This window comes from Xyrauchen texanus, chromosome 44, assembly GCF_025860055.1.
Source record: "Xyrauchen texanus isolate HMW12.3.18 chromosome 44, RBS_HiC_50CHRs, whole genome shotgun sequence".
NCBI lineage: Eukaryota > Metazoa > Chordata > Actinopteri > Cypriniformes > Catostomidae > Xyrauchen > Xyrauchen texanus.
In genome coordinates, this window is record NC_068319.1 from 16,416,970 (window position 1) to 16,439,965 (window position 22,996).

A 22,996-nucleotide genomic window follows, 5' to 3' on the forward strand; every position below is an offset into this window, starting at 1 on the left:
GAATGGTGTTTTGAAATTGAAATGGTTAAAATCCTTCATTCAAAATAGCCACTCCTTTTGGTTTATTGTCCCCAATGCTATCTTTAACAAACTGGGGGGAATACACTTTCTGTTATGTTGTGACTTTGAGTGCACCTCGTTACCAGTTAAACTTTCAGCCTTCCATCAGCAAGTGCTGCTCTATTGGAAACTATTGTTCAAACATAACTTCACTCCTCACAACACTCCAGTTTGGAATAGTAGATATATAAAATTTGGCAGAAAATCTGTATATCTTGAAGAATGGATATCTAAAGGGATTTGGGCTATTGCCCATTTCTTGGATGATAATGGAAATTTGTTACTGTATAGAGAGTTTTGTGAGATATTCCAAGTACAGAGTACCGTTAATATGTTTAATAGAATGATTAGAGCTATACCAATTCCGTTAAGATTATTGGTTAAAGAAGACATGTTGTACTCCAAAATCTCCCCAGTACTGAGACAGCTCTCCTTAGAAGGTTATGATTTTTGTGATAAAAAATGTACAAATAGAGTCATTAGAATTTTGTTTTTACAGGCTTATTACCCAAACCCAATTAGACGGGAATATGTGCTTAAAGATTTTGATAAGGTTGAAATAAAAAAAATTTGGAAAAATTATTTGTCTTTTCCTCTCCCTCCTAAAGCTAAGGAGGTGAACTTCAAAATTTTAAATGAGATTTATCCTACTAAAGAATTTTTAAGATTGAAATTTAATTTTGATGTGAATAATTGTGTTTTTTGTGAAACAAATATTGAAAATCTAGAGCATGTCTTCTTTGATCGTGATCTGGTGCAACCCTTTTGGAGTGAGGTGCAGAATTGGTTAAGGTCTAAAAATTAATAGTATTAATTTCTTGTTATGTTTTGGAAAGTTTTTCATTCATAAATGCAGATGGTTTAAATCTAAACCCAACTTTAATCACTGGATGAATGAGGTTAAACTCTTGTGCAAATCTTTAAAATTTGTTAAAAATAAAAAAGACCTTAAACTGATTTCTCTTTTGGATACATTTAAATTAATTAAAAAAGTCCCTTTTTATTTATGTTTGTTTTTTTCTATTTAATTGTTGGTTTGTTCATAGTGTTTTCTGTTCTTTGTACTAGCTATGCTCAACCTATGGCTGAACAATTGAGGTTATATTCAGAGATTTGTTGATGTACCTTGTTTGTTTGTGTTGTTGAAGGATAATAAAAATTAAAAAAAGTATGTCGAAACAATTTACGGCAATTGTAGACAGTAGTTATTTGAGAAAATTTTTATGTATATTTTGATAAGTCACTTGTTATTTGTATTCTTTTTTTGGCAATAAAGATGACTTTATTAAGCTTTAAAAAATAAAATAATAATAAATAAAATAATTCTTTGAATCACAAACTTCAGTAGAGTCTATAAACTGATTGGCCGTAAAATGAACCAATCACAAGACATCTTATAGGGGGGGCACCTGGGGTGGCCAATCGAATTTCGGGGCCACCACGTAGACCCGCCCCTGGTGTTGAAGCGTGTTTCGCCCAGGGCACCAAACAAGTTAGTACCGCTACTGTACATCCACTGAGGTGCGGATGCAATCTTTGTTTATTTAAATATAAAGTTTCATATGGGCGGATTAAAACCCTAAGCCTCTTATGCAATGGCCAAATTAATTACCATTAGACCACCATGTCAGACTCTTTTTACTGGAGCTGATTGCTGTGCGACATTAAACACCATGAATCATGAGCATGCCGTTGTTATTTTGCTAACCATCCTAAACTGATCTTTAACTTTATATGTCATTCTTTTGATAAACACAGTTAACTGATGAACACAGTCACACATAATTGGACTATATAACAGACTGCGCATGTGCGAGAAGTCGCAAGAGGGATCACTTCTAGACACGACCGATTTTGCGATCTTGCAGATTCAACCAATATCATTCTTGTTTGTTGTAGTATGCCATTTTTTATAATTCCCGAAAATGTAAAAAAATTAAAACATTTAATGAAATTTGAGGGAATCCCATCGATTTCCTTCATGTTTGATAGCCTGAAGCAGTCGCAACAAATTCAAATGCACAGCAGCTATTGTATCATCTCCATAGTAACAAGTGTAACATCTCCTCCAAATTGTGCATTCACTATCAAAATCCTTCTAAACTTTCGCAGAACCACAAACAGAACACATATATCACAGCTAGTGTTTAATCTTCACCCTGCGTGCTACAAATGAGACACAAAAACCTAAGCTTATACAAAGAATCCCTAACATTCAATTAAAATCCCAATTAGTTGTGTAATAAAATGTGATTCGAATATGAAATGCGATTAATACAGTTGGCTACGAATCTGAAAATGGCAATATATGTGGAACACTTGGGCAGTTTCTAATTTTTGCATTTAATAATTATTCTATGCATGGACATGCGGTATTCTAACCTATTTTATGTCCTCATTTGCCCAACATCCATTTAGAGGCTACTTAAACAGGTTTGCGTATGAATGACGAATGCAGACTCAAAGTTAATGTACTTCATTTATTTTGACAGTGAACAGAAAAAAAACATACTACAACAGAATTGCAACAAAATTACAAGCCTATATGACTTCTGTGCTCATGTTAAAATCTACTTGGATCTTAACACTTAATGCCTTGAACTACATTTGTTAATTTTATATTTTTTTACGTATTAATTTCATATAAATGTACATATTTTTTCAATAAATAATTATATAAAATTATAGCAAAATTGTTAAATTAATCAGTTAGCATTTTTTTTTTAAAGTGAGATGGATTCACTGAATTTTAAATTATCCTCCTAGGTTATTCATGAGACTGTCACCACATTTAGACAACATTATGCCATCGAAGATGCTAAATTAAATATCGAACGGTGTTGCCATGGCTATGCACTAAATTAGTGGCAAAAAAAGGGAAATAGGATGTCACAAAAGTTAGGCAACGTTTGTTAAAATTAGACACAATGATTGCTAGTCTGATAAGGTCAAACGTTGTAAAGGTTTTATAACTGCTGGAAATTTAATTTCACTACAAACACACACACACACACATTTGTGTGTGATTACACAACTATACATAAACCATATCAATATAATATCTTTCCTGTTAACTTAGAAAAAAGCCATCTCTGGGCTTTTCAGATCTTGGAGTTGTCACCACAAACTTTCAGCTTCACCTACTCCCACACATGCGCTACAGTAGCCAGATCTTATTTTCTCTCTGTATGGATATGATGTCAACACACACGGGCGAATTACATATGTATGTAATTTCCCATGAAATCCGTCTGACAGCTCTAAAATATTTATAATATAATATCATTATTATAGGTTTAGCAGTGTAAGTGTATTTGGGTAAAGTGAAGACGTAATTTGGAAGATGGATTTTTGTTAACAAAAAAAAAGTTACATAGTGTAGCTTTAAATTAATGGGAAACAGGAAGTGTCTCATATATTGTGTGTTCAATGTGTGATTTAGATTCAAATGTATGTATATGTTTAGTCTTGGGAGCTAATCAGATGGATTTGACTATTTTGGGTCATAGTGCCACCACCTGTCAGCAGGAAGTGTGGGTCTTACAACAGACTTTAAAATAATCCTCTTATAGTTACCCAAATTGCTTCAAATTTTTTTTGAATAATGTCAAATGCCAAATGCATGTGTCCACCTTGCAATGTTTTCCGAAAGCCACCGGGTGGAAATGGACCAGTTGTGCTTGCTCCCGTCATCACTGCTTGGAGCTATATTTTATTAGGTGAAATTGAGCTGTTTCTAGAGACTCTGTGATTTTTTCTCACATTATTATGTAATTTCAACACATCAGTATTTAATGTTTGTAAGTAATTATTTATTTGGTAGGTAACACTCTAATAAGCGGGATAATGCACAGTCAGCCAGCAGATATCACAAAATGAACCCCTTCCGAGGGACCTTTTTGAACTATAACAATAACTAAGAAATTGAACTATAACTTGCCTTGATTGATCAAGATGAGAACGACAAGTCTTAAATGTTGTTAAAGGTAGAGTTAGAGCTGTCAGATATGCGACACTTGATTCTATCATTAATTGAACATCTCCTGGAATGATCCAAACAAGAGTTTTTTTCTTCCAAAAATACCTGACTGAATTCACAGTGAAAGGTTTGTGAGCCTTCATAGTCATCGATGATTCTAAGGCCAGGTACACTTAACACATTGGTTCTTAAATGGTTTTTCTTAATTATTAACATGAGATTTGACAGTTGACATTTTTGTAATTGCACAAACAGAAATTTTATATACAGTCTTAATAAGTAGTTTAAGTATTTGGCTTCTAAATGCCTAATGAATTTTGATGGTTTCATACTTTTGGTAGCCAATAATTAATTGCACAAAATACATTGTCTGCACAAATCAAGTTTATCCTGCTGCATACAAACCCATAATAATGCAGTTTTGGATACGTTTTATTTTACTTTGCATAATTGTATTAATGGATTTTGATGATGAGCTCACGACACACAACCTATCAATATTGACATCTGCCTAATGAGAGATGAATTTGTGCTGAAATAACAAATAGTTTGGCTGAACATGCAGCTTTTGACATCAAAAATAAAAGATATGAGAAGTGTTTCCTCCTGACTTTTAAATGTTGATAAGCCTATAAATCTGTTCAGGTTGTAGTTCAAAAACCCTGAAGACAATTAGCATTTTCAAGCCTTTGGTTCCCTTAGGAATCTCTTATGGGTTTTTATAAAACCTTCATATTTTGTTCTAAAACACAAATTACACATAATCATACCCCAAACTTTATTTTTGAAGGAACTATGTTTGTTTAAAAAGTTAAACACATGTTGCTATCACAAAGGACTACAACCACCATCTACATTAAAGTCTCTTTAAGTAATGTCACTACAGATCTTATTTTACTTGTATTTTGAAAATCCCTATTCCAAAAACCTATGCAACATTTCTGAGGGAATCTATGTCAAAGGAACATTCTGGGTTTGCCTACAAATTGACATCATGGCTGAACAGTTCTTATTAATTTTGCTATCTTATTATGAATGATTAAGGAAAGTTACATTTTATTCTTTTCATTTGGCCGTGTTTTATGTCCACAACCCGATGTTCACAACACGGTCAGAACAGACCCCTGTTTTTGGTTCACGACCCACCAGTTAAGAACCACTGCTTCACTTCACCAAACATGAACTAAGCTGCCCTATCATGTGCTAACTTCACCAAAAGACTTTCAGTTCCATTTTCAGAGATTCTATACTCCAAAGTGTAATCAGTGTATTGTTCATTGATCTGATTATTAAAAATAATGGAGGCACTTCAAGACCAGAGTTGCATTGATCTGGTCTCTTTGTAAAACTCCAATTGTGGACATAATATCCGAAATGTCTTCAAGATGTACATTTTTGAAAATGTTGAAAAACTGAGAAATGTAGAAATTGACTGTAATAACACACAGGCTTCCACAGAGTATATATTTCATACATATATATATATATACAGTATCTCACAAAAGTGAGTACACCCCTCACATTTTTGTAAATATTTGATTATACCTTTTCATGTGACAACACTGAAGAAATGACACTTTGCTACAATGTAAAGTAGTGAGTTTACAGCTTGTATAACAGTGTAAATTTGCTGTCCCCTCAAAATAACTCAACACACAGTCATAAATGTCTAAACCGCTGGCAAGAAAAGTGAGTACACCCCTAAGTGAAAATGTCCAAATTGGGCCCAATTAGCCATTTTCCCTCCCCGGTGTCATGTGACTCGTTAGTTTTACAAGGTCTCAGGTGTGAATGTGGAGCAGGTGTGTTAAATTTGGTGTCATCGCTCTCACACTCCCTCATACTGGTCACTGGAAGTTCAACATGGCACCTCATGGCAAAGAACTCTCTGAGGATCTGAAAAAAAGAATTGTTGTTCTACATAAAGATGGCCTAGGCTTTAAGAAGATTGCCAAGACCCTGACACTGAGCTGCAGCACGGTGGCCAAGACCATACAGTAGTTTAACAGGACAGGTTCCACTCAGAACAGGCCTCGCCATGGTCGATCAAAGAAATTGAGTACACATGCTCAGCATCATATCCAGAGGTTGTCTTTGGGAAATAGATGTATGAGTGCTGCCAGCATTACTGCAGAGGTTGAAGGGGTGAGTGGGTCAGCCTGTCAGTGCTCAGACCATACGCCGCACACTGCATCAAATTGGTCTGCATGGCTGTCGTCCCAGAAGGAAGCCTCTTCTAATGATGATGCACAAGAAAGCCCGCAAAAAGTTTGCTGAAGAGAAGCAGACTAAGGACATGGATTACTGGAACCATGTCCTGTGGTCTGATGAGACCAAGATAAACTTATTTGGTTCAGATGGTGTCAAGCGTGTGTGGTGGCAACCAGGTGAGGAGTACAAAGACAAGTGTGTCTTGCCTACAGTCAAGCATGGTGGTGGGAGTGTCATGGTCTGGGTCTGCATGAGTGATGGCGGCACTGGGGAGCCACAGTTCATTGAGGGAACCATGAATGCCAACATTTACTGTGACATACTGAAGCAGAGCATGATCCCCTCCCTTCGGAGACTGGGCCGGAGGGCAGTATTCCAGCATGATAATGACCCCAAACACACCTCCAAGACGACCACTGCCTTGCTAAAGAAGCTGAGGGTGAAGGTGATGGACTTGCCAAGCATGTCTCCATACCTAAACCCTATTGAGCATCTGTGGGGCATCCTCAAACAGAAGGTGGAGGAGCACAAGGTCTCTAACATCCACCAGCTCCGTGATGTCATCATGGAGGAGTGGAAGAGGACTCCAGTGGCAACCGTCGTGAAGCTCTGGTGAACTCCATGCCCAAGAGGGTTAAAGCAGTGCTGGAAAATAATGGTGGCCACACAAAATATTGACACTTTGGGCCCAATTTGGACATTTTCACTTAGGGGTGTACTCACTTTTGTTGCCAGCGGTTTAGACATTTATGGCTGTGTGTTGAGTTATTTTGAGGGGACAGCAAATTTACACTGTTATACAAGCTGTACACTCACTACATTTCATTGTAGCAAAGTGTCATTTCTTCAGTGTTGTCACATGAAAAGATATAATCAAATATTTACAAAAATGTGAGGGGTGTACTCGCTTTTGTGAGATACGTGTGTATATATATATATATATATATATATATATATATATATATATATATATATATATATATATCTTGTAAGCTGCCAATTAATGAAAGGCCTACTCATTCCTATATCACTCAGTTCCTGGGGAACTTGAGAATGAAAAAATGGGTGACAAAGAAAGAAAGAGAAAGACCTTGGGAGCTTAAAAGTACAAAAATACAATGCATCCATGTGCGTAGTCCTGGAATGGAGATAATTACTTATAATTTAGAAAATGTACATAAATTTGAATGTAAAAACAGCTAAACTTCTGCACTTGTACTTTTTCTGTGTGCAGAATTTTAATGTTTACCAGAACAGATTGTTTACACTCAAATTACACCTTCGAAAGTTACTTGCTTTTTTAGTCTTCCTGTACTGTTTTTGTTGAACTCTGGTCCATAGTCTGAAGCAGGTCCAATTTAGTAGTCCTTACTTTGTGCCAACTGCTGAAGTCTGTGTTGCCTCCAAAAACATAACTGCCACTTTGAACTGACTGTTGATCAAAGTGAAAGAGTCTTTGCATACTATGTATGTCACTTGTGTGTCAGCCCAGGTTCTGGAAGGAGATAGGATAAAATAAGACATGTTCCACATTGAACTTGCATGAACTGCATAAATGAACCAATCCCTTGGAGTATTCTCAGCTGGTGGAAATCATTGTCGCAAGTCAGAGTATATAATTTTAGTTCTACTGTATATATAGCAAAGCTTGCTAGCTTGTTTAAGAAAGTTGTATTGTTATTTTAATAAGTAATCAAACTCAAGATTTTCATTTGGTTGAAAAAGAAAGCCTTAGACTTACTTAACTTTAAAGAAGGGATCAAAGACATATCTAAGGAACAGAATATCATATAAACTTAGGGGTGGGCTCTTTTCTCCAACAGAAAGCAACAACACACTAGCATCGTGGCAGGAATTTTTGCATAAAGAAGCACCACTCACATTTTCTTCCAAAGTTTCTAAAACCTAGTTTCTGAAAGAATGGTGCTGAATTTTGGAGCTCCAGATGTTTACTGTAAGAACAAAATTCCTGTAATGACACAAACATCATGGAAGAGTAGGGATTCATTAAAATTGTGGTCTCAGAGGTGAACCGCATAGGCTTTGGGACTCCCTAGAGAACCATTTACCAATGAATTGAAATAATAGAAAAGTAACCATCATGGAGCCAAGAAGATGCACACACATCAAGTGTCTTTGTGTGCCACTTTATCTGCTTTTTTTTCCACTGTATTACTCGTGATTTTTTTAAAGACAAAAACTGTAAGTTTGCTTTGTTCTAATGACACAAGTCACAATGACTCTTAGAGTGCCAATTAAGAGAAAAGTGACATTAGATTGGTTTGTGTTTGCAGGGTAATGCGAGGTCAGCAAGAATTTTTAGCATTAAGCAAGGTTCACGTTTTAGGATTTTGCTGGCTGAGACACATTTTGGGGATCGTAAAATATTTATTTTTACATAGGGCAAAATCGGCAGTCTTTGATAGCTTGACATGCTCACCGATGTCTGATTAATTGCCTTTGCAATGAATCTTAGCCTCCAACGAAGCTCTGGCAGTGTTGGAACTTTTGCATCACAGTTGGGAAATGGGACTGATCCTGCATCAGACTACAACGTGTATTGATTATATCGTACAGTCTGACAAGCTACAATCGTAAAGGACATGAAATTTGTACAGTGTGCACCCTGCTGTAGTGCTAAAGACCTCATGAAATTGCTTGACAAGCAGTTTTCTTTTCTGTGTTGACACACTCACTTGGCACTTTATTAAGTACACCTGTACACCTACTTATTCATGTGATTTATGCCAATCATGTGGGAGCAGTGTGTAAATCATGCAGATACAGGTCAGGGAATTCAGTTAATGTTCGCATCAACCATCAGAATGGGGACAAAATGTGATCTCAGTCATTTCGACCATGGCATGATTGTTGGTGCTAGACAGGCTGGTTTGAGTATTTCTGTATTTATTAACTGCTGATCTCCTGGGATTTTCAAGACATTGAGAACACACAGGGATTAAATAGGGAGTGATTTAGAGTGGAACAGGTGTTGCTAGCATGCTAATCAGTAGCATGATCAGTGTTTCCCCGTAAACAATCAATGTTCCCATGGAAACACTGATCATGCATGCTGGCTTCGCATGCGAGACATGAGGGAGAGAGAATAACAAAACAAACAGAACAAACCGGCAAACTCACCAGAGCCGTGACACTGTACATTTGTTGTGAGCAGAATAGCATCTCAGAATGCACAACACATCAAACCTTGAGGCAGATGGGCGACAACGGCACAAGACTTCGGGAACTTTGTTAGGACCATAGTTTTCCAAATAAAGTGCTCAGTGAGTGTATTTCCAATTGAAACAGGAGGTTGGACCATGATATATCGAATGGCTCATCCACATATTTTAAATGGCCTTAGTCTTTATTTGATGTCACAGCCACTAATTATGATTTGCTAACTGCTATTGCTAGTCTGAAGAAGGTACTATTAGTGGTAGGGACTCATTATAGAGAGCATTTGATTGGAATACAATTGTTAAACACCTATGAGTGCAAGATGAGTCATCAATACTTCGGTCATTTTTCCCAAAACAGAAAGATTGGGAAGGTTAAAAAGTTTACTTCGACACCTTTGAGTAACAATTTACATTTTGGTCTGTTCCACATTCTATGCCAACAAAATTACTTTTTTTAAATAAACAGCACAAGGGTAGACCAGACACTTCCTCCAAAACTAACAGAGAATTGTTTGCTGCCAAACTAAACATTATCGACCCTTCTTTATGTTAGTGCATCTGTCTTGTCAAGAAAAGCTTCAGGCTTTATTCTCATCTCTAGCATTCAATTGCACCAGTCTGGCCATATCGCTCCATATGAAAGCAATCAGCTTTTCACAGACAGAATCTCCTCTCCTGTGTGGAGCACTCTGTCCCCTCTCTCCCGGAGTGACTATCTAAACATCAGAGACTGTTATCCACAGCGGGACATTTTGGCTTTGCTTTAAGTCCCCTCTTTCTAATTTAGTTTTCAGAAAGCCAAAAACAAACCACAAAAACCTACACTGTAAACCTGAATAATCAGTCATGTAATCAGTTACATACATTTTTTTAAGTTAATAAATTCCAAAATGAAGTGGAACTGTTAGGTTTTGATTTTGTACTACTTATGCATGCTAATTGCTCATACATTTTAATGGCACTTAAATTTAAATTGAGTAAACCACCACATTTTATTTAGCAACAAATCAGTTATTTCATTCACTTTATTCACCCAAGTTAAGTCTGACTAGTGACTTGCTTAATAATGGATAAAGAAATAAGTAAGATACCCATTTGTTATCAGTCCTCAACATTAGCTGAAGCTCCATTCTTCACCATTATGGTAATCCCCAAAACTCCAACATAACAGAAACTCTTCTAAATGATCAACATAACAAAACAATAAACACTAACAAGTTTCCCCCTTTGCATTCATGTTTCAAAAATACATAACATCTCATTTTAACATTTACTCAAGGTCACAATGACACCACCATTGTGTCCTTGAGCAAGGCACTTAACTCCAGGTTGCTCCGGGGGGGATTGTCCCTGTAATAAGGGCTCTGTAAGTCGCTTTGGATAAAAGCGTCTGCCAAATGCATAAAAAATTAAAAATAAATGTACTTTCCATATCGAGTCCCATGCAAAGTGTGCTGGGAACAAGAAATCCTCTGCCCAATTTGAGTTTACCAAAGTATTTTTTTTTTAAGTTCATTAACTTAAAACAATAAAGCAGTTCAGGTTATTTAAAGTTGTCTCTTTCTTTTGAGTTCACAAAATTGAAAGTTCTAAATACTCAAAGATTAATTTATTTGAACTAATTTGAATGATTTAATTTTTCCCTACTCAATGCAATTAATTACTCTGAGCCTCAAATCAGAATTCATCTCAAACACATTAACATCCCCATTTAATTATTCTTAGCATCATTCACAGTCTTTTCATTAAAGACCCAATCTGTCACTTTCACTGTTAGAGGTAGGATGTTTACTGGTGAGTTAATGGGCCATTATTTCCTGTTGAGGTCTTTATGTTGGCAATCTATGAATAGTCAAAATTGCAGGCGGACATCGTCCAGGCGCACCTTGCAATAAAAAATAATTTTTTTATTGTATTTGCATGGTGTTGCGGTATCTGCAGAATTTTGAGTTAATAGTTGTTACACCCCCATTAGTCTAGGGGTGACGAAGGGGCATAAACAAACTATAGCAGATTAGCTAGAGCAACCTCCTACTAAAACTCAGGAAGACTACAAAACAAAGGCTTGAAGTGCAATCACCAAAGTGTTAATTAGTGCTTGAAGTGGGAACCAAACAAAAAGAACCAAACAAAAACCATAAGCCAACTAGATGAAGTCTACCTTATTAAATGAAAATACAACAAAATAAAGTCTACCTACTCTGACTAAAACAAAAAGTTCAATAGGTGGCAAACACTCCTTACCTGATGTTTCTAACATAAAGCACAACGTGGTGCAAAATGTACTGGGCCCCTTACCTGTTCCCAATTCAAAAAGGAAAGAAAAACAAACAAACAAAAAATCCAAGTCCAATAACAAGAGGAAGCAGAGTATGGAGCAGTAAAAAAAACACATGCGCAAACAATCCAGTCAGCCAAACAAGCTACTATCTTCCACCATCTAGGACCTTTATATAGGTTTAGAAGATCTCAGGTACCCACATGTGATTGGTTGCTGGTCAAGGGCCGGTGACGCTTTATTTTGATGGTCCCAAGTAGATATTTAACTGACTATAAGTGACTTATCAACTGGCTTGCTATAGCTAGTAAACAGTGTTTCAACAAACATTCAGTAGACTATCAATAGCCTGTAAAACAGCAGCTAAATAACAGCTTATCGACTGACTTGCTATAGCCAGTAAACTGTGTTTCAACAAACATTCAGTACACTATCAATAGCCTGTATAACAGCAGCTAAATAACAGCTTATCGACTGACTTGCTATAGCTAGTAAACAGTGTTTCAACAAACATTCAGTACACTATCAATAGCCTGTATAACAGCAGCTAAATAACAGCTTATCGACTGACTTTCTATAGCTAGTAAACAGTGTTTCAACAAACATTCAGTACACTATCAATAGTCTGTATAACAGCAGCTAAATAACAGCTTATCGACTGACTTGCTATAGCTAGTAAACAGTGTTTCAACAAACATTCAGTACACTATCAATAGTCTGTATAACCGCAGCTAACTAATAGCTTATTGACTGACTTGCTAGTAAACAGTGTTTCAACAAACATTCAGTACACTATCAATAGCCTGTATAACAGCAGCTAAATAACAGCTTATCGACTGACTTTCTATAGCTAGTAAACAGTGTTTCAACAAACATTCAGTACACTATCAATAGTCTGTATAACAGCAGCTAAATAACAGCTTATCGACTGACTTGCTATAGCTAGTAAACAGTGTTTCAACAAACATTCAGTACACTATCAATAGTCTGTATAACCGCAGCTAACTAATAGCTTATTGACTGACTTGCTAGTAAACAGTGTTTCAACAAACATTCAGTACACTATCAATAGCCTGTATAACAGCAGCTAAATAACAGCTTATCGACTGACTTTCTATAGCTAGTAAACAGTGTTTCAACAAACATTCAGTACACTATCAATAGTCTGTATAACCGCAGCTAAATAACAGCTTATTGACTGACTTGCTATAGCTTGTAAACAATGTTTCAACAAACATTCAGTAGACTTTCAGTAGCCTGTATATAGATCTCTATTAATGACCTACTTACATTATTGTTGAGAACATCAGTTTATTAAAAGGTCATTAATAAAGATCTATATACAGGCTACTGAAAGTCTACTGAATGTTTGTTGAATCGTGATGAACCTGATGTTTTGATCATGAATATTTGATGTTTTGCATGCAGTCAGTCTGTTTTAATCTTGATGATTGTCTGATTTGCATATTATCAGTGTGAATGAAGCAGTTGTTTTATGCTGGCCAAATAAATCCAGATTAACTTTGTGTAATTGTGAGAATAAGTTTTGCTGCCAGCAAGGGATGCGATTTAAAAATGGCATGTTAAAGGTCAAACGCAGTGTTAGCCAATTAGTCCAATTTCTGTTTAAGCCAGTAAATCGGCATGATTTGCCATTTCACATTTTGTAAACGTTATGAGAATATCTGATTAACCTGGTGTTACCTGTTTAGGGTGTGACTTTACATACATGGCACTAACATTTGGAGGCGTCAAATAATGTCAGTTAAATTATTAAAGAGCTTAAGTAACAGCCACTGTTTTGCTATGTATGTGGTGTGAAACTTATATATTAAACTGCAATTTTTCTGTTATTATTGAGATTCATAAAATGTAGGGATTGTAAGCCAAGCTTTAGAGCAGACCAAGGGTGATACAAGTCTGGCCCATGGGTTGATTTGATGCAAAAAAACTGTAAAGTAAATATGCTTAAATACATTGCCATTAAAGGGATAGTTCACCCAAAAATGAACATTTGCTCATTTACTCACCCTCATGCCATCAGAGATGTGTGTCTTTCTGTCTTTTGCAGAACAAAAAAATCATGAAATCATGATCGCCAAGGAGACTGCTGATTTATAGTAAAAATGTATTTATATCTTTGTCTGTTCTCACCTCAAAACTATTTGATCATGGATTATTTAGGGATTTATTTTATGCTGCATTTATGTGATTTTTTTTTCAGCTTTAAAGTTTTGGTCACCATTCAATTGCATTGTATGGACCTACCAAAATCTTTGGTTATGTTCTGCAGAAGAAAGTAATTCATACACATCTTAGATGGCATGAGGATTATTTCCAAATGATGAGAGAATTTTCAGTTTTGGGTGAACTTTCCCTTTAAGTTTCAGATCATCAGAATAATATTTGTTATAATATTATTTTTTAGCAACTTTGGAACAGATTGTTCATTCAAAACTGTTCATTTTTTTGTGTATGGTACACATTAGTTCCAGAGTGTGTGGTTTTGGTGTCATGCTAGGATGTAAATTGGATGAATAACTTGTGAGAAAAGTAGTATAACCTGTCTAAATAAAATATTTTGCACATATGTTGGATTTTGCTCATTTAATATGCTTTAGCATTTGCTTGCATCCGATTGTGTATTCTGCTTTCTGTTTCTATGTTATTGTGGAACTGGATTTGAATTGTGTTTATGCTTTACTATGCAAAACTAGATGCATTACCATATAGATTTCATTTTATTTGTGGATTAACTGGGCACTGATTTTTAAATGTACATTTACATTATTAAATCAATACATTGTAAGTGAGACGAATAAAATGCTTTATTTTTACTGACTTGAAAGTACAATTTTAAATTGTATTTGCTTTACTTATTGCTTATCTCTCATTTACTTTTTTGGTTGCAGGGGGCATCTTTGAAACGCGGGAAAATGAACCTGTGAGTATGGATGAACTCACCTTTAAATTTGCTGTAACTAGTATTAACCGAAACAGAACCTTGATGCCAAACACCACGTTGACCTACGACATCCAGAGAGTAAACCTCTTTGACAGTTTCGAGGCCTCCAGAAGAGGTATGACTCTATAAAAACAATAAAAATTTTGTAATATTGAATTGTTAGTATTAGTATATTTGTTTTTTACCCAAAAAATTGTATTGCATGCATTTGAACTATAGGGCTGCGATATTATGCGTTCATTTAGTGTGATTAATTATGTGAAAAATAACCAGGGTTGGGGAGTAATGGAATACATGTAAAAGGATTACATATTTAAAATACAAAATATAAGTAACTGTTTTTCCACTACAGTTACTATTTAAAGAATTGGTAACTATAAATAATGTGATCCAAAGTGCATTTGAACAGCAGTGAAACACTTTCTTATGATGTGTTACATTCAAACGAGCAGACAGAGAGGTACGTTTGAAGTAAGTTTGGAGCAGAAGAAATAGAAATAAACCTTGTATAAATTGTCAGCTTTACGCTTAGCTAAAACGTTAGATCTTAATTTCTTTTTGTCTAGTAAGACCTTTGATATTAGGGCAAAAATCATATTCTTGATAATAATATTTGTATTGTTTTCCTGTAAAAATATCAAAAACATCTTTAAAACAAGATCAGTTTGATTGATCTTGTTTTAGAAACAACACTGCATAAGATATTTTTAACATGTGTATTTTGTCTTACTGTACTGACAGAGTTTTTATAGTCAAAACAAGTGAAAAAATCTACCAGTGCTGAAGAAGTAATTCAAATATAATATAGTGTAATATGTTACAAATTACATTTTACAGCATGTATTCTGTAATCTGTAGTGGAATACTTTTCAAAAGTAACCCTCCCAACCCTGAAAATAATGTAAAAAAAATGACAAAACATTCGCCTAACTATCACTCCACTGTAAAGTTATTTCAGTATTCTTTTAAATATCACAAACCTCCATGCATAAGATGTATTAAGTGAAAACAAAATTAAATCTCAAATGTACTACACTTTTTTTATCAAGGCTAGTATAAGACTATCAAAACTAGATGTCCAATTAGTTCACTTTCAGAAATACTAGCTTTAAAATATTATCTTTTAAAGATTTTAAATTACCCCTCTCTGCCTTGGCTCATGTTTACTGAGCTTTTTCATCTGCACATGCAAATTGCATAAATTACAAAACCAATATACATTTTAGATGGTCAAATTACGCAATATTAAAAAATTGATAAGTACAGTTGGTGTTTCAAAAAATAAAACATAATACTTGTACATAATAACAAATTACACATGCAAATACAGCAATGACTAAAGGTGCTCTCTAACCAAAGTATGCAGGCATGAGTAACAATATCTCATTCTGTTCCATTCAGTGTTATTAGAGTCATCATTGAGTCTGTGTCATGTGCTTGGTGCCATCTCTTGGTGGTCATATGTAATTAGAGTGAACGATCCTCTCTGCCCATATTTGGATGACTTCAAATATCTTAAAAATGAGCTTCCTTAAATCCCAAATTTATATGCTTATATGCTTAAAATACATACATCTTTAGAGGACCCTCCATTTCGTCCAACTGTCAAAATTCCTTGACTTCCATATTCAGCATTTGGTTAGAAATTACCATCATATTTAAAAGATGCAACTGAGTTTTTAACTGGTGACTCTTGACGTTACATCTCTTTACACCAATATACCTCATGATGCAGGTTTAGAAGCTTTGAAATTCTATTGCATAGATCAAGACTTAAGGTACCTTCTGAATTTATGGTGGAACTGGTTAAGATCAAGTTTTGACAAACAAATATTTCTTATTCTAAAAAGATTTCTTCCTTCGAATCCAAGGTACTGTGATGGGTACACTGCTAGCTCCAATCTATGTTAACCTATTCATGTATAAATTTGAACTTGATTATATTCATAACATTAATCCTTTCAGTTTATATATTAAATATTGTGCACAATATATTGATGATTGTTTTATGTTATGGACTGGTTCTGAAAAAGAACTACAAGCATTCATCATGTTCATTCATTCCAGAGTCTCTTCTATTAAGTTTACAATGGATAGGAGCTGTGAAACAATACATTTTTGGGATGTGAAGTTGATTAAGATGGATGAATCGTTACAAACAACCGTCTATCGGAAGCCAACAGATAAAAACACAATATTGACAGCAGATAGTTCCCATCCAACTCCCCTTTAAAAAAGCTTACCTATTAGTCAACTTAACAGACTTAAACATATTTGCAGTTCCGATAACAAGTTTAATGAACAAGCCAAATTACCTATCCAACTATTCAGATATAGAGGATATCCGGAAACCAGGTTAAGTAATGCTTTAGAAAAAGTAAATAATTTAGAAAGAAATACTCTTTTACTTGCTAAAACACCTACTCCCAAACAGAAGAAAACATTTTCAGTGAATTGCACATTAACATATAATGATAACAGTGATATGATTAAATCTATTATCTATAAACATTGGCATATATTATCATCGGGCATATCATTAAACAATGTATTTCAAAACTCTCCATTATTTACTTATAAAAGGGCACATAATTTATCAGATATGTAAGTCAGCTCAGATCTACTTAAAAGAGCAACATTTATACAGGGCTGTTTCACATGTAGAAATTGCGCTGCCTGCCAAAAGAGTTTGTACGTCCTTGTTCAAAAATATATTATAAGATCAAGTCATTGATAACCTGTACAACTCAAAATGTAATTAAGATGTTAAGATGTCCTTGCCAAAAGATAAGGTAAATCATCACGACAACTAAACTTAGAATTAATGAACATAAGTCAACTATTAGATGTCAAAATATAACATCTGAGATGAGATGAGATTATTCATCATAGTATCAAACATTTAGAATGCATAGGATAAAGGAAGTTCAAAAATCTCATAGAGGAGGTCATTTAAATAACAAATTATTAAAATGTGAAGCTTGGATTTACATACTCAAAGCACTAGCCTCTAATAATCTAAATGAAGAACTAGACCTATTGATTTTCCTTTGATCAAATTACAATCAAATATTGTATTAATGATGTATGTATATACTTTGGCAAAGTACATATATGGGAAATTAAAGACTAATGTTGATTTATGACGGTGCAAATTGGATGTTTCTTTGTTTGGATCTTTCACACTTGGTTGATTGTTCTTGATTATGTACAATCTTGTAAATCATTTGTGTTTGACTTGTGTTTAGTGTTGATTGTGACTTATAGCGACTTGGTAAAATTGTATTCAGATGTATCTGGGTTGGTGGCCTGCATTGTATGTTAATTGTATCTATTATTGTTAGCACCTGGTGATCCTTTAAGTCTAATCATGATTGAAAATGTAGTCATGTGATGATGCCACAAAGGTGTTGTTTGTATAAAAACGATAGAGAAAGGCCTGCGCGCCAAAACGTCTGTCCCCTGTAAAGTCATGTAATTAAAATAACAGAAGTTTATTATCGAGTGCGGATCATCTCTTCATTGTTTGACAAATAGCTATTTTATGTAAACTTTTTTTCTATGCTTTTCTCCAAACCCTTTAATTTTACCACATCTTAACTTATGTCACCTGTGTTCCTTCCCTGTCTCTTTTCTCTCCATTTCTCTTCTCTCAGTATGTGATCAGTTGGCCCTGGGGGTGGCAGCAGTCTTCGGCCCCTCTCACAGCTCTTCAGTCAGTGCCGTCCAATCAATTTGCAATGCCCTGGAGGTCCCGCACATCCAGACACGCTGGAAACACCCATCTGTGGACAATAAAGACAATTTCTACATTAACCTCTACCCTGAGTACACCTCCATAAGCAGAGCTATTCTGGACATTGTCATTTTCTACAAATGGAAGTGTGTCACTGTGGTCTATGAGGATAGCACAGGTGAGTGAAAGTTATGATTTAGAAAGGGATTTTTAAAGGGCACCTTAATGTGCTGAGCTTTTGTTGAAAGGCTTTTTGAAGTGGAATCTTTGTACATTTGTGCTTTAAAATAGGACACTATGGGTTACAACTTTGTACTGAAATCCTCGTTGGTTAAAGGGTTTTATGCTGTATGTATTTGAGCTTACATGTTTGAATGAGTGACTGATGTTCACATTTATTTGCATTCTCATAAATGTAAAACAAATGTGAATGCTAACTGAAAACAACACTAATTCCACTTGCAGTCTGAAAATGAATGGACATTCTCTATATGCATCATTTGGAAGGATATTTAAAGGGATAATTTACCTAAAAATGAAAATTCTGTCATAATTTATTCACCCTAATGTTGTTCCAAACCCATATGAATTTCTATCTTTTGTGGAACACATAACATGATGTTAGGCAGAATGTTAGCCTCAGTCACCATTCCCTTTCATTGCATCTTTTTTCCATTCAATATAAGTGAATGTAATATAACAGTAAGTTAAATGAGATTAATGTACATTTAATAATAAAAAAAAATTATATAAAAAGTTAGCTAGCCTGCTCTATTAAGGTGGAAATGTCTCATTGCATTCTGTTAAAAGGGTCTATAGCTGTAAAGGTATTTTTAACCCTTTAAGCTCTGAAGGTGTTTTTAAGGATTTCCTGTTTCAGTGGCTTGTCCAAAATTAAAGGCTTATAACTCTACAATTGGTCAATTGATTTGTAAAATTTTAAATAAAAAAATTATAAAAATGTTATGTTCTAGATTATAAGATATGAGTGAAAAAAATCACAAACACACACACAAAAAATTACAAAAATTTAAATTTATTTTAATGTATCCTTGTTACAGTGTAATTACCCTATAGCCTAAATAGCATAAGTAATTACTGATTATTACTAATTAACAATATGTACTTACTATAGGTTTAGTGTTATAGTTTGGTTTTGGGCTAGTAGCTTGAAATTACCCATAATTGACTGTTATTACTATAGTAAGTACATGTAATATGTGTTACAAGGACACATTAAAATAAAGTGTTACCTTTTACTTTTTCCTTATTTTTTCTGATTTGACATTAAATATCTCAGGTAGTTAATAAGGTAGTTAAAATAAAACTGCTTTTGGTTTGTTTTTTCCACTTGTTTCAACTGTGACAAAGTCAAATTTTGTGTTGATTCAACAAAGCATTCAAAAGTTATAGCATTACAAATATAATTGATCCTAGTGTCCAAAAATGTCTCCAAGTGTCCAAAAACCTCTATATATAAAATAAGGAAATAAATAAAAAAGATCCATCTCCACTATGCACGTCGTCACTTTTTTGAACCACAATGCATCGTGCCACCATAAACCGTTACACCCCTAATAATTGTACATAAGAACAAATTGCACATGCAAATACAACAATGACTTAAGGAATGCTCTCTCTCTCTCCAAACCATGCAGGCATGAGTAACAAGATTTCATTCAGTTCCATTCTGTGTCATTTGAGTCATCATTGTGAATGTGTCATGTGCTTGGTGCCATCTCCTAGTGGTCATATGTAATTAGAGTGAACGATCCTCTTAGAACTGACTTCCACCTCTGTTTGCAGCGATCTGAATCCTAATATGATTGGTTTAGCATTCCATGATGCATTCAATGCATTACATAATTTCCGATGAAGTCATCTGATCCAGGAAAGCTAACGTTTTTTAGCAAGATAGCATATTATGAGCTGTGTGCACATTGTGCTTAGTGTGGATTATGTAATGATCTATGCATCCAATTATGTTTTATGTGGGCTCGTTTTAAAGATAATCATCTCCTCTAATTAATGGCATGTGATATGTTATGTTACATTTTTATTTTGGGAGGTTATGAGCAAAATTACAGAATATAAGCAACACCTGTTTACATGTAACATGTACAGTGCATCTGGAAAGTATTCACAGCGTTTCACTTTTTCCAAAAAATGTTATGTAACAGCCTTATTCAAAAATTTATTAAATTCATTATTTTTTGCAAAATTCTGCAAGCAATACCCCATAATGACAACGTGAAAGAAGTTTGTTTGAAATCTTTCCAAATGTATTAAAAATACAAAACGAAAAAATCACATGTACATAAGTGTTCACAGCCTTTGCTCAATACTTTGTTGAAGCACCTTTGGCACCAATTACAGCCTCAAGTCTTTTTGTGTATGATGCTACAAGCTTGGAACACCTATTTTTGGGCAGTTTCTCCCATTCTTCTTTGCAGGACCTCTCAAGATCCATCAGGTTGGATAGCCATTTTCAGATCTCTCCAGAGATGTTCAATCGGGTTCAGGTCTGGGCTCTGGCTGGGCCACTCAAGGACATTCACAGAGTTGTCCCGTAGCCGCTCCTTTGTTATCTTGGCTGTGTGCTTAGGGTCGTTGTCCTTTTGGAAGATGAACCTTCACCCCAGTTTGAGTTCCAGAGCGCTCTGGAGCAGGTTTTCATTAAGGATGTCTCTGTACATTGCTGCATTCATATTTCCCTCGATCCTGACAAGTCTCCCAGTTCCTGCCGCTGAAAAACTTCCCCACAGCATGATGCTGCCACCACCATGCTTCACTGTAGGGATAGTGTTGGCCAGGTGATGAGCGTTGCCTGGTTTCCACCAGACATGACACTTGCCATTTAGGCCTAAGAGATCAATCTTTGTTTCATCAGACTAGAGAATTTTGTTTCTCATGGTCTGAGAGTCCAAGCACCCCCTGCTGGATTCCCTAATATTTCTTCCAGCAGCAACTTTAGTTTTCCCAAGAGGTCTCCCATCCAGGTACTAACCAGGCTCAACAGGCAACCTGTCTTGAGCTACAATGTAACATGTAACCATCAGGGGAATACTAACCCATATGATCATGATAGCTTCTCTATTATAGCCTACAAGCCTACAATTTAGTCATATCTGAATGGATAAAGTCAAGTTTTGGCCAACAATATTTCCTGCTAGACTAAACTAAAATAATTGTCAAGTACAGATTGGAATGATCATCCTACAGTGTTCCATGCCAAAGTATGGAATCACTTGATTTATATAACTTTATAATTGTTCACAGAAAATATAGTGGATATTCACATTTTAAACAAGTTTAAGGCAATATTCTATAGTTCATATACACATTTGTAGTGGTCTCCTGATAGCATACTAATCAAATCTAAACTTCACTCACTTGCTTTCATTCTACTCGAAAACTGATTTGGAGAGCAAATCTAATGTAGGAAAAACAACACAAACAAACAACCACAAGTTAAAAAAGATGAAATATTGTCCTACAAATGCTTCTATATCTCCAACTTTAAATGAGCCCAACAGTGTGCTGACACTGCAGCCACTTCAAAATGTCTGTCTAACAAGACCAAAATTGCTTCAACAGAAAGGATTTGTATCAAAATGACCAGCTTTGAAATAAGTGTGTCTGATTCATAGCCAGTGGCTTGGATCGAAATCATTATGGGAGCTCAGGGAACAGATGCCAGCTCAAATTTACCCCAGTATGTACAGCCATTACACATTACACATCACACTGTCTCCGTTGTCACCAACTACAGTCTGTTTTGTCTTGCAGTATTGTGACCAATCTGTTGGCAAATACAAATTACACACAACTTTCTGTGTGTTTATGTCAGTAAAACCCATACATTCTTCCTGTTATGCAATACAGTTTGATAATATGATTTATGATCTAATATTGGAAGTGTGTCATTATAAGGCCAACACTAAATCAAGGCAAATAACTGTGTTGTCTGTCATTAAAGTGGCTCCAAATCTCTGCTGTTACTGTGCATTAAAGAAATTGAACATTACAGCATTCAATTCTGTTGCCAAAGCTTGTTTTTGGATGTATTAATGGGCATTTGTATGTGAGACTTTAGATGAACCCTTTATCATGAGATAAATTCTTGATTATTTTAATTTTAGACTGAACTGAAAGTGTATACGAGCACTGCCTCATAAGAAATTCACACGCCAATATTGGTCTTGGGTTACTTTTATTGAATTTCACCTGAGAGCCTGCATGAGGTACATTTGCTTCAAAACATTTGAAGAAATATGTGGTTTGTATTTCTTGTATCCAATTTGGATGTCTTTGATTTTCAGTTGCTGTAGAGATTAATTATTAAAGCTGGGTTTAGAATGTGCCAAATAGGCAGCATGGTAACACAGCGTGATGGCCTGATATAGCCAGCATATGATTATAGACTATACAAGAATTTATACCATAGCCTCAGGCTCAGGCTGAGTAGCATTAGAAATGTTTACTCATAAAAAGGAAAAAAAATATTTTTACTTTATGCAGAGGTTTTTTAACTTTTGGATGCTTAGGGCCCCCAAAATATGATGATCCACGAGCAAGGGACTCC

The 22,996-nt window shown here is 35.2% G+C and overlaps 1 protein-coding gene across 2 annotated transcripts in view; it reads left to right on the forward strand.

The window, feature by feature from the left end:
- The window catches only part of LOC127636726 (glutamate receptor ionotropic, kainate 1-like), an 83,553-nt gene that overhangs the window by 12,215 nt on the left and 48,342 nt on the right, over nucleotides 1-22,996 (forward strand). For both annotated transcript variants that reach the window (XM_052117419.1, XM_052117420.1), the window contains exons 2-3: nucleotides 14,623-14,790; nucleotides 18,332-18,589. In XM_052117419.1, the coding sequence (XP_051973379.1) occupies nucleotides 14,623-14,790; nucleotides 18,332-18,589 (426 nt within the window). The remainder of the gene's footprint in view (nucleotides 1-14,622; nucleotides 14,791-18,331; nucleotides 18,590-22,996) is intronic.